Source organism: Mastacembelus armatus, chromosome 5 (assembly GCF_900324485.2).
Source record: "Mastacembelus armatus chromosome 5, fMasArm1.2, whole genome shotgun sequence".
NCBI lineage: Eukaryota > Metazoa > Chordata > Actinopteri > Synbranchiformes > Mastacembelidae > Mastacembelus > Mastacembelus armatus.
The window spans coordinates 14,736,773-14,755,709 of NC_046637.1; the positions used below are offsets into that span (position 1 = coordinate 14,736,773).

General features: G+C 38.9%; 1 gene segment (V, D, J or C); it reads left to right on the plus strand.

The window, feature by feature from the left end:
- The first annotated feature begins 1,662 nt into the window (after positions 1–1,662).
- Positions 1,663–18,492, plus strand: LOC113130958 (immunoglobulin heavy constant gamma 2-like). The segment is given in 7 exon segments: positions 1,663–1,871; positions 3,483–3,821; positions 13,641–13,973; positions 14,087–14,206; positions 15,260–15,595; positions 16,233–16,550; positions 17,209–18,492. Coding segments are annotated over 6 exon segments (1,692 nt in total).
- Positions 18,493–18,937: the final 445 nt, after the last annotated feature.

An 18,937-nucleotide genomic window follows, 5' to 3' on the forward strand; every position in this document is an offset into this window, starting at 1 on the left:
ACCCTGAGTTCGGTGGCTCCACACCAGCTAACGGGGCTAGGCTAGCTGGCTTTTGTTCGAAGGTGCGGAGCCGCGCTTCTAAATCAGTGATCCCTGCCTCCAAGGCTAACAGAACCTTACACTTATTACAGGTATCATTATCGCTAAAGGAGGCAGAGGAATAACTAAACATGTGGCACACCGAGCAAGAAAGAGAGAGAGAGGGAGAGGCCATGTTAGCTAAGCTAACTAGCTAGCTAAGCTAACCGGTAGGCTAACGAGCGCTAAGTCAGGAAATAGCAATAAATACCGGTCAAAATAGAAAGGTACTTGACTAGTACCGGAATGTAGCAGTTAATGAATTGTTTAGAGTTTAGTTAGTTTTTAGGTGTGTTAAACTATAGCTAGTCTGTTGCTAGTCTGTAGACGAACTATGCAACACACACAACACGATACGCTTGCAAGACAAAAGTGATTCGCTTACCTGGAGAGCAACACCAACAGGGGGCGATCCTGTTCAACTAATAAAAAAATAAATGTAAATGTAGTTTGATATTGTGAGTCCAGAGTCCAGTGTGGTGGTGTATGGCAACAGCTTGGAGAGTGGATGACAAAGCGTTGAGTGTGGAGGTATGGTGGAGCATTAGGTGTGAAAAACCATGTGACCTCCCGTCGCCTAAACCCCAGTACACTGTCACCCTTGTACATTTCAGCTCAACACCTACACCAGTGGTTGAATGAAACATAGATTGCTGTGTCACTCAAAATGTAAACAAACACTACCACCAAAATAAACCTTAACCAAACCAAATAAAGCCGCACAAAAAGAGTGGCTCCTACAAGTGCTGAACAACATAAGATATCTGGGCTGTACTTTTAACGGATGACTTTTGTGATGATGATGATGATGATGATAATGATGAGATACAGCTTCAGTGCTACAAACAGTATGCGAAAGATACCTTGCTGGTATGTAAATTTTGCATGTCTACTGAATATAAAGCTTACTGCACCCCACTTTCCACAGCTCATCTATGATATATCTACAGTAAAACAAAAATGAGAAGACTTTAGGTAGCCTTTAATGATGGTAATGATTGGCTCAAACTACCAAGATGGACAACTGCAAATAATGTTTGTGACTCGAAATATGCCTACACTTCAATCAGTGCTGAAGAATTATAGTTACAGATGTGTCGATTAACTAATTCAAGAAATCTCATTATAATGGGTTTAGGCACAAAGTGATACATGGTACTTTTCTTGTCTTTGCAAACACTGTAACAGATCTTTGTATGGTTTTTAATCTTTGTTGATACATGAGATTAGTATATTTCTGTGTATTTATTGTTTCGTGTGTGTTATTTCTCTGTCCCTGTTTTGTTTTTTTGATTGATTAATTGATTGATTGATTGATTGATTGAATAGTCTTTGAATGAGTGTTCACTAAAATCTGATCTTTATGTTAACCAAATCCTTAATATTTATTTTGATTTCACAAGTAGAAAACAAGCTGCTCCGAAAGAGAGCTGGGATAGGCTCCTCCAGCAGATCCCCGTGACCCTGGTTAAGGTATAGAAAATGGATGGATAGATGGAAAACAAGCTGTGTAGTTTTTCTGTAGTTTGTGTATTGTCCGCCAGGTGGCAGCACCTTGGAACAGAACAGAGGTAGCAGCAGGACAGCAGACTGATAGAGGAAGGCAGAAGTAAAATATGGCACAGGAGAAGAGCGTGGCGGTTCTATACTTTCTTGGTAATGCAGTTTCATTAAAACAAAGAGCAGAAGCCCGGATGTACTGGGCACAGTTGCCGGGAAAGCCGACGATAGTCAAAGAAAGGTTCTCGAAACGCTACGGACACACACTGCTGGACGAAAAACTGACAGTGCAGGTGGTCTGCTCCATACGTGTTATGCCGAGTTCTGCCTGCCTACCGCGATTCGCTTGACCAAAGCGAAAACTCCCAACCAATAAATTCTGAGGCAAAGGACTGAGGCATAAGTTGCTTTTTTCGTGTTTATCAGAAATGATAACAGATCACAGCCTAATTGTAGTTTCTGAATGTTTAATGTCATCTGGGTTTTATTAGGCTAAATTCTGTTTTACGTAGGTTTTTGCGTTAAGAAGTCAAGATTTGACAGCTGCTTGTTGTTAAGAAAAGCTTTATAGACTGATCGTTATGGTAGAATGAGGTTTTTAGGGATGATCACTGAATGTTTTGTGTCAAATTCGCGTGTAAATATCTGCTCATAAAACACGTGACATGTTCAGTTTAAGTGCGAGGGGTGGATGCAGGACAGTGTTGTTATGAGACTGGATATTATCAAATGCATGAAATGAAGTCATGACCAAATAGCCCCAATTATTATTAAAACCATAAGATTTTTTAGTGTGGGTGCATTTATTTTTTTAGATATTTAGCTTAATCTGAAGAAAAAACTAAGAAATAACTAATTAACACAAAGCCGAAATAAATAAAATCAAATAGCTACACGTTAACATGGTTTGGTCGCACTGTGTTATATAGCTGACTTACCAGGGACATGAATTATGTGGCAGACCTATTCTGCCAGGATCTGCATGAGCCCCAATTTCAGACAGTAAAGACACTACATGCATGAAACTGTTATAGGCAATTTGTAATAACTCCAACTCTGAAATAGGGGTGCAGGCTGAACCTGGCAGAGTAGGTCTGCCACATAATGCATGCCCCTGGTAAGTGGGCTGTATAACACAGTGGGACCAAACCATGTTACCTGTATATTCATGGAGTTATTACAAATGTGAATACCTTTAAGATCAACCCTAAAAGTAGGTATCAAAGTTAGCTATGGAGCTATAAAAGTATAGAGGGTGTATGCATCCTGAACCCAGACTGGAAGCTGGTTCTACAAGAGAGGAGCTGATGGCTAAAGGCTCTGGCCCCCATTCTATTTTTGGAAACTGGGAACCACAAATAGACCTGTGCTCTAAGAGCAAAGTGTTGTATCAGGATGATATGGTACCATGAGGTCTTTAAGGTATGAAGAAGCTTAATCATTTTGGGCTTTTCTTCATTTTACAGGGAGCCCATTTATTTTGGAGACAGTATTGTCTCTCCTCTTGCAGAACAAGTATTTCAACAGGACAGCATATAGGATGTTGTAGTCATAAGTCAAAGTCCAAGAGTGTGTTTGAACAACTCAGCATGACTAACAGGCAAGGAAATGTCAGTTGTAGCCAAGCCCTACTCTGCACATTCAATGCCACAGACACAACGTGATTATCAGTCCAGGGAATCTGTTTGAACTGTTCTAACCACTTTCATAATCCTTTCAGCATGTTCTGACAACGTGACATCTGAATCCCAGCAGAGCACAAACAAAATATGAAAATGATGCTAAAAATCATAGTTATTGTTTTGTACTGTAACGGTAAGAGTGGAACACTCAGGACTCTGTTTTTTGCAGTTCAATTTCTGTCTATTTGTCAATTTGTCTTCACTTTTTTTCTGCATTTTCAGGTTCCTCAGCTGACACGACGCAGAAACTCAATGTGCTGTTGGGGGCAGACGTGACTCTCAGCTGCCTGTTCGACACAATTTCCAAGCTCATGGAGTGGAGCACTCTCACAATTGAGTGGAACATGGTGGATAAACGTGCACACAAGAGTATCGTGTACACTTTTGAGGATGGGAGAGCGCATGTAAAGAGAGACGGCTCTGTGATGGATAAAATTGGGTTGCTTCAAAGCAATGCATCTCTGCAGCTACAGAATGTGACAATAGCAGACGAAGGCCTGTACACCTGCAGGATCATCACACCTGTTGTCTACACAGAGACCACAACACTGGAAGTGCTCGGTAGTCCCCTTTATGTTTCTACTCCAAACTGTGTCACATAGTCAGGATTTCCAAAGTAATTCAGTAATGTTATAATGTTATGTTCTAAAAAGTCATTGTCATGTTCTACAAAAAAAAAAGCATAAAAAAATTAAATGAGGGGTGCACCAAATACAACGCACAAACACAGGTGCTATATTGCACCCAATCACACTCATGCCATGTATAATGTTAGGGTTATGTTGTAGGTATGTGAGGGATGAAGGAGAGGCATAGGACCCAAATGCAGGACACAGAAGTTTATTGTTCTCCTGTATCTCCCAGTGGTCAGGCACAAAAACAAAGAATCCCTGTCCTGGAACGAAACGCCACCTTCGGCGCGGACAGACAGGTTAAACAGTCTGACAGTCTCGTCTGAAACAATGCTCCAACAAAGAGCAAAGAAAAACAAGCGCTATATATAGACAGAGAACAGAACTAATCAAACACAGGTGAAAGTAATCTAACTAATGACTACGAATAAACTAATGAATGCAATAGGAACTCAGGCACCAAAATAAAAGTCCCAAAAGTGTAAACCAAACTTAAGCCCATAACAGCCAGTAACTAGTATCTCTGTTTTAGTAGGATAGTAAAAGAAAATGTGTTGGCCATATTCTTCCATGATTCTCAGATAAATGGTAATAAATTGTAACATTATGTTTTAAAATATTGTAAGGTTATGTCAGGAGAGGACTATAGCATGAAAACAAAAACTTGTTGGCAAAGTGTTTCATGTAGTCACTGTTGTCCGCAAACTACTAAGCAGGATAATAAACAGACTGCTGTCATAACTAAGCACTACAGCTATATTTTTCCATGCATTGTCCTTATACTTGATGCCATTGTAAGAACTCTGTTAGCTGAAAATTACTGGTTATCTGCCAGGTTGAATGTCTTTGAGTGATGTTCCAATAAGCTGCATTGTGAATGGTCAAAGGTGTTCCTGTCACCGCAAAAACTTGTACTACTTGTAAAATTGACCTCAGGATGAAAAAAACAAATTGCGCAGCAAACTTCCATTGTTGATGTGAAATGAGGGTCTACGAAATTATTGGTTCGAAAAATATTACTGATGTCTGAAAAAAATCACTCGGGAAATTCGCCTCTGGTTTGTAAAGGCCTTTAATGTTTACAGGGCTGCCAAGTCTCACACACTCTCACCTCCGATTTCTAACTCTGAGAATCCCAACATAAATATGCATTTCATATGTAGCTTAATGCATGTTCCCGCTATGGAAAGCTACTGAAGTGTCACAAATTCTGTCACCACGTACGATAACTTAGTAATTACACAGGAGTTCAAAGACTGTTTATGCTCTTAGTTAAAGGCAACAGAACCCTTGCATAATTCCTAGATTACCATACATAGTTACAGAACGTCCGTCAGTTTAAAGTTTACTATCAGTAGCATTTAGCTAATTGCACTCACAATGTCCTGTACTGCGATGGCCTTTCGTGTAGAACTGGGCTGGTCAACTCTGTAAAGGTGATGTATGGAACTTTTACAATGAAGAGACGGTGTCATTGAACAGATACAGTGTAACAACATATTGGTCAAGGAAGTCATCACCTGCTTCTTCTTTTTTTTTTAGCTTGAAATGCTATCTTGGAGAAAATGCGCATCATGTGAATTCGAGATGTAGTTTATGTAAACAAAACATTCTCGCCAAATATTTAATTTTTTGCATCCACATTAGGAATTTAATTAGAAAGTGTTTGTAACCTTTGCCTTTGCATCTGTCTGTTTCAAAGATGTCAGGGAAGACTATCATCCCCAAATGGAAATTTAGGTAGTCTTTACAGTAATTACAGTGTACCGCAGTTCAGAGTTCGCGGCCTCAGTCATTCTCAGATTTTTCCTTAGAACTAACTAGAAAATTGCATTTCCTGTGGAAGATACATGTGAATGCTGAAAGGTGAATGAAGCTGCCCAACAATGCTGAAAATGGCTGAAATGCATTGCTGAATAAGCTGAAGGCTGAAATACAATGCTGAAGAATCCTGGAAGCTGAAATGTAAAAATGGAGATGGAAGCTTAGCTTGTTTAGCTAAAAAACTATTCAAAATTGCTGGAAAGGGTGGAAAGGGAATGATATGACGAAGTAGAAATAAATTGGCTTTCAATTGCTGAAGAAAGAAGTGTTAAACTAATATAAAAGAAGACACTGTAGTGAAGGAAGGAATAACTAAAGGAATTAAATATGATATGAGTTAAAGAAAAACAATGGAAGAATGAAACAGCAAAAAAGTGAAATTGTAGAAAGACTGTATAGACAGAAAGAATGTATAGTTTAAAAAACAAATATTGCTAAAAAATACAGAAGGTAAATGCTGTGTAGCCAAGCCAGAAATATTTGAAGGAAGGTTTTCTGAGAGAAAGAAGAGGAGAAGAGACTGAAAAAAGGGAAGAAATGAAGCAGTATGAATGAAGAATAAACACATGTGCAGGCGTAAAAAGGCTGAAAGGGAGGAAAAATGTGCTGGAACTAGCATTTCTTAGCTTCTATTTTGAAACCATGAAATAAAAAGGCTTTTATTTTGAAAAGGCAGCATGCTGCAGGAGAATGTCACCTTGAGTTAGGATCTGAACTTTAATTTTGAAAATTTGTTATTCCTTGGAACACTGCATTAACTTCCTGTAAATAACTGTAGACTTTTATTGTGAAAGGCTGGACATGGCCTTCTGGGAGAAGACACCATGGCTGACATTAAAATATTAAAAACACCCTAAGTCAGTGTCTGTATGCCAATAGCCAAAGTCCATTTTAAGCTAATTTATTACAGTGGGTACAGGGTCTGAATACTTATGACCATGTGATATTTCAGTTTTTCTTTTTTAATAAATTTGCAAAAATTTCTACATTTCTGTTTTTTTCTGTCAAGATGGGGTGCTGAGTGTACATTAATGAGAAATAAAATGAACTTTTTTGATTTTGGCAAATGGCTGCAATGACACAAAGAGTGAAAAATTTAAAGGGGTCTGAATACTTTCCGTACTCACTGTATTTCTTGGCTTTTATTTGGAAAGAATCTAGAACAAAGGCTTTTATTTTGAAAGTGCAGCATGCTGTGGTGCACTGAGAATAGTCCCCGTGTAACAGCAGTGGACATTAGGCAGCCAGTCAGTCTAATTACCAACCACAGGCAGCTGTTGTTCTGCTATTGCTTTGTGTTGAGCTGTTATAATAAGAGAGAGTGAACCACTTTTTGTGAAGATATTCCAAAAAATGAAGGATTGCTGGCGAGTTAGAAACAGCCTTAATTTGTGTTTTTTACCAGAATTCCTAGACTTCTTTTTTAATGGGAGTGAATGAGAGATTGAGCAGTCACTCTCTGTGGTTTTGGCCACCTGGTGAAAAAACCGTAGGTCCTATCAGTGAGAGTAACATTACCTGAAAGAAGACAAAAATCTCTACTACTTTAATATATAAATTGTTCATAAAGCTGAAAGTTAACAGCAAAAGAGAAGAGAAGAATGACAAAAAAGTTGAAGTGCAAAAGCTAAAGTGGATGATGTCATCAGTGACATCACCCACTCTAGCCTGTTCGAGGATTCCGCAATACACACCAATGGAGAAGTTGAAAAATGAGCAAAAACAGCTTAAAATATAAACTGCCAGAAATCAAAAAGTATAAAAGATATCAAGAAGCTGACTTGCAGACCAATAGTTTAAAGGGTCTAGACCGATTTAAAGTTGAAATGACGTTTCTAGCCCAAAGTATTATGATTTGGGAAGCTCAAATAAAGAGGAAAGTTTCATGGAAGTTGAAAGTTTTCTCCATAGTAAACCATTATAAAAAAAAGTTGTAAAAAGTTGAATAAAAGAAAAAGTATAAAAGATAAAAACAAGAAAAGTAACAGCAGAAAAGTGCTCTGAAAGATGCACGTTTTAAAGTTTGAACGGAGTTTCTAGCCCAAAGCGTCTGGAAGAAACCTTATTATTAAACGTTCATCCTCGGAACAGTTATAACTCATTTGAGAGCCTCACTCTTAGTCTCTGGCATCCAAACTGGAAAACACAAAAACCAGTTCTACTTGTCATTGTGTACCGTCCACCTGTCCCTTACTCAGAGTTTTTAACTGAATTCCCAGACTTCCTGTCTGATTTAGTGCTTAGATCAGATAAAGTCATTATAGTGGGAGATTTTAACATTCATGTAGATGTTGAAAATAACAGCCTCAGCATTGCACTTAATTCTATATTAAATTCAATTGGTTTCATTCAAAATGTTAATAAACCCACCCACTGTTTCAATCACACCCTTGATCTTGTTCTGACCTATGGCATCGAAATTGAACATCTAATAGTTTTTCCCCCAAATCCTGTTTTGTCAGATCATTCTTTAATAACTTTTGAATTTAAAATGATGGATCATGCAGCGTTTGGAAGAAAATTCCACTACAGCAGATGTTTATCCAACTACGCTGTTAATAAATTTAAGAAAATGATTCCATCTTTATTTACATCTATGCCAAGTATAAAGATAGTGGAGGGCAGCTGCCTCAATCCTACTCCCTACCAAATTGATCATATTGTTGACAGTGCTGTAACCTCACTGCGTGAAACACTAGATTCTGTAGCCTCTCTGAAAAAGAAGTTAGTGAATCAGAGAAGACTAGCCCCATGGTATAATTTACATATTCGTACCTTAAAGCATGTATCACGAAGGCTGGAAAGTAAGTGGCATTCCACAAATTTAGAGGAAATTTTTCTAGCCTGGAAAAACAGTCTACTAACATATAAAAAAGCTCTCCGTAAAGCCAGAACTGCATACTATTCATCACTAATAGAGGAAAATAAGAACAATCCCAGGTTTCTTTTCAGCACTGTAGCCAGGCTGACAAAAAGTCACAGCTCTGTTGAGCCCAGTGTTCCCTTAGCTCTCAGCAGTGATGAATTTATGAGTTTCTTTACAAATAAAATCACAACTATTGGAGATAAAATTCAGCAGATTCAATTCAATTCAATTCAATTTTATTTGTATAGCGCCAAATCACAATACAAATCATCTCAAGGCACTTTACAAAAACTAAAACTAAAAAACCCAACAATTCCCTTATGAGCAAGCACTTGGCGACAGTGGAGAGGAAAAAACTCCCTTTAACGGAAGAAAAAAAACCTCCAGCAGAACCGGGCTCAGTTTGGGCGGCCATCTGCCTCGACCGGTTGGGGTGAGTGGATAGAGCAGAAAGAAAAGAACAGCAATAATAAACAACAAATAGACACTGCAAGTTGGTGGGGCCAGTAACTGCACATCAGCGATAAACAGCTCCAGGACCAGGGACACCTGCAGAAGGTACAGAGAGAGAGAGAGAGAGAGGGAGGGAGAGAGCACAAACTAGGGGAGAGAGAGAGCACAAGGTTAGTAACATTCAATGGTGGAATATACATGAGGTGGGAGAGAAGGGGGGGGGGGGGTTAGGGTAGGGGCGCTCAGTGCACCGATGGTCCTCGGGCAGTCTAGGCCTATAGCAGCATAACTAACTAAGGGATGGTTCAGGGTTGCCTGAAGCCAGCCCTAACTATATGCTTTGTCAAAGAGGAAGGTTTTAAGTCTAGCCTTAAAAGTACAGAGAGTGTCTGCCTCCTGAACCCAGTCTGAGAGCTGGTTCCACAGGAGAGGAGCTTGATAGCTAAAGGCTCTGCCTCCCATTCTGCTTTTGAGAACTCTGGGAACCACAAGTAGGCCTGCACTCTGAGAGCGAAGTGGTCTATTGGGATAATATGGTACTATGAGGTCTTTAAGGTATGAAGGAGCTTGATTATGAAGGGAAGATGCTTTCTATACCTGCCATAAATGAATCTTCTACTACAGTAGCTCTTGAATCATCTGTAGGACCTCAGTTATGTTTAGACTGCTTCTCTCCCATAGATCTCTCTGAATTTACATCAGTAGTTGCTTCATCGAAATCATCAACGTGTCTCTTAGACCCCATCCCGACTAGACTGCTTAAAGGCACCCTGCCATTAATGAACTCATCTTTATTAGACTTGGTAAATTTATCTCTAGTGTCAGGCTACGTACCACAGGCCTTTAAGACTGCAGTAATCAAACCTTTACTCAAAAAGCCTAGTCTTGATCCAGGAGTCTTGGCTAATTATAGACCAATATCCAACCTGCCATTTATTTCTAAAATCCTAGAAAAGCTGTTGCTAAGCAGCTATCTCAGATAATGGACTAGTTTCTACACTTGTCCTCCTAGACCTTAGTGCTGCATTCAACACAACATCTTATTACAGAGACTGGAGCATGTGACTGGTATCAGAGGAACAGCGTTAAAATGGTTCCAATCCTATTTATCGGACAGATTCCAGTTTGTTCATGTCCATGATGAACCTTCCACTTGAGCAAAAGTTAGTTATGGAGTTCCACAAGGCTCTGTGCTAGGACCGATTCTGTTCACCCCACTGCTATGCAGACGACTCTCAGTTATATCTATCTATTAAACCTGTTAACACAAACCAGTTAATCAGACTTCAAGCGTGTCTAACTGACATAAAGGCCTGGATGACCAGTAACTTTCTACTTTTAAACTCAGAGAAAACAGAAGTCATTATATTTGGGCCAAAAAATCTCAGAAATAACTTTTCTAAAATTATAGCTACTCTAGATGGCATAACCCTGGCCTCCAGCACTACTGTAAAAAACCTTGGAGTTATTTTTGACCAGGACATGTCCTTTAACTCACACATAAAACAAATCTCTAGAGCTGCATTCTTTCACCTGCGCAACATTTCCAAAATTAGGAACATCCTGTCTCAAAATGATGCAGAAAAACTAGTCCATGCATTTGTTACCTCAAGGCTAGATTACTGTAACTCATTACTATCTGGAGGTCCCAATATCTCCATAAAAAGCCTCCAATTTATCCAGAATGCCGCAGCCAGAGTCATGACAGTAACTAGCAAAAGAGATCATATTTCTCCTATATTGGCTTCTCTTCATTGGCTCCCTGTAAAATATAGAATAGAATTTAAAATCCTTCTTCTCACATACAAATCCCTTCATAATCAAGCTCCTTCATACCTTAAAGACCTCATAGTACCATATTATCCCAATAGACCACTTCACTCTCAGAGTGCAGGTCGACTTATGGTTCCCAGAGTTTCCAAAAGCAGACTGGGAGGCAGAGCCTTTAGTTATCAAGCTCCTCTCCTGTGGAACCAGCTCCCAGCCTGGGTTCAGGAGGCAGACACTCTCTGTACTTTTAAGGCTAGACTTAAAACCTTCCTCTTTGACAAAGCATATAGTTAGGGCTGGCTTCAGGCAACCCTGAACCATCCCTTAGTTATGCTGCTATAGGCCTAGACTGCCCGAGGACCATCGGTGCACTGAGCTCCCCTACCCTAACCCCCCTCCCTTCCCCTCCCCTCCCTTCCCCTCCCCTCTCTTCTCTCCTCCCACCTCATGTATATTCCACCATTGAATGTTACTAACCTTGTGCTCTCTCTCTCCCCTAGTTTGTGCTCTCTCCCTCTCTCTCTGTTCTTTCTGTACCTTATTGCAGGTGTCCCTGGTCCTGGAGCTGTATATCGCTGATGTGCAGTTACTGGTCCCACCAACCTGCAGTGTCTATGTGTTGTTTATTGTTGCTGTTCTTTTCTCTCTGCTCTATCCACTCACCCCAACTGGTCAAGGCAGATGGCCGCCCAAACTGAGCCCGGTTCTGCTGGAGGTTTTTTCTTCCGTTAAAGGTAGTTTTTCCTCTCCACTGTCTCCAAGTGCTTGCTCATAAGTTTTAGTTAAGTAAGTTTTAGTTTTAGTTTTTGTAAAGTGCCTTGAGATGAATTGTATTGTGATTTGGCGCTATACAAATAAAAATTGAATTGAATTAAATTGAATTGAAAGAAGATAGCGACCGAAGAAAAGGGCAAAATAAAAAAAATAACTAGACGATGGAATTTCTGAAGAAATTGCATTGGGATTTCTGACCGCCGCGAAAACCTTGAGGCAAACCGCATCGTCAAAGCACGTTTTGAATCGCAGTTGCAATAATCGAGAAATACGAACTGTAATGAGGGTGCTTTTATTTTGAGAAAATGCTATAAAAAGGCTTTTATTTTGAAAGGACAAAGAGCTGCAGGAGACTCATGGGAACTTACAAAAGAATCTGGACTTTATTTTGAATATTCCTTATACTTTACAAAAATGTAATATTGTCCTATAAATAACTGTAGACTTTTATTGTGAAAGTCTCACCATGTCCTGGGAGCAGACACCATGGTTGACATTAAAAATGACCTCAATTGGTTCCTGAAGCTGTATACGACCATTTTAAGATTATGTTGCCGTTTCAGGACTTTTTTTTTGAGAAAATGCTATTTCAGGGCTTTCATTTTGAAAGGACAAAGTGCTGAAGGACACTCATTGGACCTTATATGAGAATCTGTACTTCTTTTTGAATGTTCCTTATACTTTACAAAAAATGTAATATCTTCCTATTATTGACTAGACTTTTATTGTGAAAGTCCGAACATGGCCTGCTGGGAGATGACACCATGGCTGACATTTAAAACAGCCACAGAGTCACTTGCTGGTCCCCATGTGTAACAGCAGTGGACATTAGGCAGCCAGTCATTCTTAATTACCAACCACAGACAGCTTTGACCTCTGCTATTGACACCACTTTACACACGCACAATGGAGAAGCTGAGAAAACTTCACCTCACAAAATGGAGGACTACAGAAAAACTATAACACCTATCAAAATATTTCTTTCAGTGACAGTGCCAGGAGACTTCAGCAAAGAGACTGATTCACTTTTTGGGAAGATATTCTAAAAAATGAAGGATTGGTGGTGAGTTAGAAACAGCCTTCATTTGTGAATCATCTGTAGGACCTCAGTTATGTTTAGACTGCTTCTCTCCCATAGATCTCTCTGAATTTACATCAGTAGTTGCTTCATCGAAATCATCAACGTGTCTCTTAGACCCCATCCCGACTACACTGCTTAAAGGCACCCTGCCAGTAATTCAATTCAATTCAATTTTATTTGTATTGCGCCAAATCAAAATACAAATCATCTCAAGGCACTTTACAAAAACTAAAACTAAAAACCCAACAATTCCCTTATGAGCAAGCACTTGGCGATAGTGGAGAGGAAAAACTTCCTTTAACAGAAGAAAAAACCTCCAGCAAAACCGGGCTCAGTTTGGGCGGCCATCTGCCTCGACCGGTTGGGGTGAGTGGATAGAGCAGAGAGAAAAGGACAGCAACAATAAACAACACATAGACACTGCAGGTTGGTGGGACCAGTAACTGCACATCAGCGATATACAGCTCCAGGACCAGGGACACCTGCAGAAGGTACAGAGAGAACAGAGAGAGAGGGAGAGAGCACAAACTAGGGGAGAGAGAGAGCACAAGGTTAGTGACATTCAATGGTGGAATATACATGAGGTGGGATGAGAGGAAGAGAGGGGAGGGGAAGGGAAAGGGGGGGCAGGGGGGTTAGGTTAGGGGAGCTCAGTGCACTGATGGTCCTCAGGCAGCTGAGTGTCATCTGCATAGTAGTGGTAATTAATAGAGTGCTTCCTAATGACATAGCCTAAAGGAAGCATGTAGCATGTAGAAAAGTAGCATTCAATTCTAGCGAAATGACATTTTTGGTAGGTTATATAGCCTGAGGTAATTTCCCTTTATTATGTCTCCAAAAGAGCAACATGATGCAAAGTTTCAGCAAGCAGTGCAGGAACAGTTTTCTACACAATATGATGTGTCTGTTTCAACCATGTAGAATTCCTCAAGAAGTTAACTCACTAACAAAAGAAAATATTGTTTGACTTGTTCACCCAGCTCGTCCTTCAGTGTTGCTCCCAGATAAGGCAGCAGTGACAGAAGGAGAAGAGAAGACCATACAGTGTGACATCTCAAGTTTCTACCCAAAGAAACTGGTTGTGTCATGGCACATCCAAAATGGCTCCAGAACAGTCAATGCAGGTCTAAGCCACCACTCCCGTGTCTGCACTGAAATGGCAGTACACAATCCAGATGGCACCTACAGTATTCGCAGTGGCATGACACTGCATGCCTCAACAGTGAAGGATAGAGAGATGCGCATTATCTGCCAGGTGGAACACCAAACCTATGACTGGCCGTTCAACAGATCTGTTGTCCTCACTGTTCATGGTAGGATTCTTTTCCCTCTAATTCTTTGAAACCGAATTCAAGACATTGTCTATAATGATTCATAAATTTTATGTGTATGTTATATGGCCCTCACAAATCGTTTTTCTCTGTAGCCCCATCACAACATCTTTACAGTGCTTTCACACTTGTGTCTGTCACCTGTGTCATCAGTTTGCTGCTTGTATCTTCTGTTATTGGAGGCATTCTGCTTCTCTACAGGTATTTCTACAAAGGTACATATCAACATGAACAAAATGAATGGTGTTATATTTAAACAGAGTTTACACCTATTGTTCAACCGATTACAGGCTGTTTGTTTATGAATGTTCCTGCTACAGAGACTTTTATTTAAAGAATTGACATCATATCAAGCAACATCATTCTTCAACCCAATCTTTCTTATAATGTATATAGTATGTCTGTATGTCAGTTTCCACTCATACATTCACCCACTCAGCTGTAGCTCTAGCACAGGACTTGTGTGTGCTAGTGTTGCTGTGACTGGCAGCTTTCAAGTGCAGCTTTCTGATGTACCTCATGTCAGTCCATACTGTACACTGAAGCACAGGAGGCTACAGAGCTGCAATGTGATGAATGGTGAGGCCAAAAATAATAAGCTGAATTTATGACCCCTCATTAAAGAGAGATGTCACTGGGCAAAAAAAAAGATACCCAGGAGGGTCACAAATGAAAAGTTGGCATAATGTTAAAAAACCCTGAGTTGAATTAATAGCCAAACATTTGACACCAATAAACAAATATGCGTGAGAGATAAAAGCAAAACCCCTATTTGACACTGATTAATTTAGAACACACCTGCAAGACCATTATTTGACACAAATATTTTTGGAAGGTTTGGGTTTTTTTTTTTTTTTTTTTTTTAAATAATCTAGAGTTAACATTTTGGAAAATCCTAGTTTTATTAACATGTAACAAAAGTCTCCCATTAAAAACATTATTCCACAATGCAATTAGAGCCTAAATTAGCAATCAGTGTATTCAGCAGTCAATTACAATAAAACAACAGTACATACCACAAAGTGGATGCACCAAAAAACTTTAAAACAGCTTAGCTGCCCTTTGTTTTTATCCAAGTATATTGAACTATATTGGATAGATGACTACTCTTTTCTTTCTTTTGATGATGATAGTTTATTTACTGAACACCTGACACAGTTCTATTAACATCTCACCTGTATACTGTAAAATTCAAGTTTGACTCAAATGGAATGAAAAAAGTCTTGGTTACTGCTGTCTTCATTTTGCATTTCTATGTCTCTCGCCAGCTCCACCAAGTGTTTCTGAAATCAGCCAAGCAACCATCATATATGCTCAGGTCCCAACTGACCTTAAATGTTCTATTAGAGGAGCAAGACAGCAAGAGGTAATTGTGAAATGGTTTAAATTAAGGAGCAGTGCTGACTCAGTGACCCAGTCAGAATCAGTCTCTCTTCTGGTTACTGAGGATCTCAGTGAAAAGGCTTCTCTCCATTCAAATGGCAAACACCACACATCTGTACTTACTGTGTGTCTGACTGTGACTGAAGACCTCAACAAATACCAATGTGTGGTGCTGTGCAGGGGCCAGCTTTTCAAGAGAGAGACCACAGTCAGGGTTAAAGGTAGGTACTTGTAGCACCAAAGCAAATATATTTATGTCACTGTAATCTGTTTCTTACAGTGGCCCTAAGGCCCAAAACACAACAAAACTGAAAGACAAACAAAACACAAAAAGGAAAAATCACAACAATATTTTTTTTTAGGTTTTCTGGTCTCTATATTCAATTTGCAATTGGCAATGCAGTGTGAAAAGTGGCAATTTAATACACAATTCCCTTTCAATTAATTTGGCTAAAATTTAAAATGCAGGCTAAATCAATTGCATGTCATATTGCAATGGGATTTTGGTCGCTTCATTCAAATGTGCCCGTGAAACAGTGCCCACAGTCGATTACATTTTCATTACATTGTCACCACGCTCTTTTGATGTCAAAATTCAAATTGAAATCCAAACTGTCACCCTCTCATCAAGGTTGGTCCTCAAACTGTCCTCAACTGCATCTATGACCCTTACTCTGCCACTTGGCTAACTGTAACTGTAAGAATATTTACCAAGGAACAAGTCCCAGCCAGTCATAGCATATATGTTATATCATTATTATTATTATTATTATTATTATTATTATTAATATATTAATGACTAACCTTGTTAATTGCCACTGCTCTCATTTCTCACCATATGCACTTACACATCTCCAGTGGAACCAACATTCCTCCAGATCTCCAGCATCCCTCAGGTCCCTCAGGTGGAGAGGCTGCTGATTCTCTGCTGTCGAGTAGAGAACTTCTACCCCCAGGACATCAGCCTGGAGTGGTCAAGGAATGACGGGGAAGAGGTTGGTAGTGTCTCATACTTTGGGCCATTCTCTGGCCAAAATCGCCTCTATAGTGTCTGGAGTAAGATCCAGCTGGTCATGGCCAGAGAGGACGAGAGGGCCATCTACACCTGTCGTGTATACCACCCCAGCTTTGCTGAACTAAGATACAGAGATGTCCGCTACCGCATCAACACTCAAGGTATAGCTACCCAGAACTCTTTTCCTGCAAGTGTTTTAGATAATTGTTTTGAGTAAATCTTTATTAAAGATGTTCTGTATTTGTTAACTGAATTAGTTATTGTCTTGTAATACAGTAGACTCTTTTCAGTATATGATGTTAATTCAGGTGTTTCCCTCTTAACCAAAAAAATGTTCCTTGCTTGAATTTAAAACTGTGACATAATACACAACACTTTATCACATATTTGATCACACTGACTGTGCTGCTGTGTCAATTAGGCTATAAAAGCAGAACATTGACTAACCCGTAGCCTTAGTTTGTCTTTCACAACTGCTGATAACTTTAGCAAGCCAGTGAACGAGAGTTATTTTTATGTTGTCCCAGGCTTAAAAGTTATATGTCATATAGATTATAAATCATACAGAGAGCTAGCTGCAACTGCTGCTTTTACATGGTATTATGTAGTCATATTTTAATTTTGTCTGTTACAGTTAAAAAGAATGTTTAGTTAAAAACTACAAATTACAGCCTGAATGGTACATGACTGAGTGTTCTTTGAAATTATAAACATTTGGACAATGTCTTCTGAACGTAGAAAGTTAGCCATTTCTATTTTAATGTTCTCCAATTTCACTATTACACATGTATTATATGAATCCCATGTGTTTTGAAACAGGAACCCCTCCTAATGTGATGTTCATTAAGTGTGAACCACTATGTCCTCTGCTAAATGAAGAGTGTACACTGTACCTGTGCATCAAAGACTTCTGTCCCGAGGATGTGTCAGTGACTTGGAGTAAAGATGGACAGACAGTTCTCTCTAATGTCTTCAACACCCCCCCCAGCCTGAACATCAATGGTCTTTATTCTATGTTTACTTTTCTGAAACTTACTCCCAACTTGGACATCCAGGGCTCTGAGTTCAGCTGCCGTGTGGTCCACAGTGCTCAAAGGGAGCCAGAGGAAAGGCTCTACACACTGCCTCACCTGTCCCTGACACCTGGCTGCTGATAACAGGAAACTGATGAATTTTAGTCTGAATGCACATCCAGCATCTAGGAAATATGATACTACTGGTGTGGTTCAGTCATTACTGTCCACCTCTAATTTATTTAATTAATTTTGATCATATAGTTTCTGATTTAAATCATATTATATTTACATTTATTGTATATTGTATTTTATTTTCTGTAACCCTTTACGTAACATTTTATTGTTTGGGGTCCATCTTTTTTTTTTTAACCAATTCTTAATGTCTTAGTAAGATGAAATGATTGCAGTGTAGCAAATATAAATATATATATATGTATACAACATGAATGTGTTTATTATGTCTGGTTTATGAATTATGAATATCATGAACCATAATTTCAGGGCACCAGATCCTTTGATAACGGATCAACCAGTCAATTAATGTGCAATGCAGGATATCAGTTTCTAATCTGAGTGAGATTCAGTGACGAGTTTACTGTGTGAAATAACATCAATGATGCCAGTCACAGATGCCTTTTAAACATTTATTTAACTATTTACATAGTAAGGGAAACAGAGGGAGAATTGAACAGAGAAACTAGATGATTGAAAACAGTATAACAGTAAAAGAGTACGTGGTTTGTAGTGGTGGAAATTAAATTTTGAAATCAATTTATGTTTGGGTTAAAATTACAAAAAGATTTGGTTAGTTCACACATCTGTGAAAAGATCAGATCTGGGTCACTTAGGTGGAAACCAATCAGATTTAGGCCACTTCAACAGAAGATGAATGTAGCCTTAACTTACCAAATTAGATAAATCTTTACAGGATGTGTTTGAGTTTATTAAAAATTATATTGTTTGGGAAATATTATATGTGTGTGGATTTTTTCTTAGATATAAAAATGTTTGATGCAGAAAAGCATCTTTAGATATCAAAAAGTCAGAATACCAACCAGGTATATTGAACATCTTTTAACAATGTCCAGCTCTGTAAAATATGTGTCCTTGTGAGTTCTTGTGTAGACACATTTTACTGAGAAGTCTATAACTGACGGAAACATAACTTGATTTTGTCATCTCCATCAGCAATAGATAGATAGATAGATAGACTTATCAATCTGCAAAGGGAAATTCAAGATGGTTTCAATTCAATTCAATGATTTATTACATTCATGTATATATATATATATATATATATATATCATTACTCTTAGTATATTCAAATTTATAAAACCTTTTACAGACATATAAGGCACTGGAAAGCAAAGCAGGAACATGTACCAGCTTACTACTTACTGTCAACAGTTCACAAACCAGCCATCATTATTTATGCTGCGACAAAAAATTAAAGATTGTAATTAATATTATTCATTTTTTGGTTTTACATCAGAAACACCAATTGAAATGTTTTTTTCATGGTGTGTAAACTG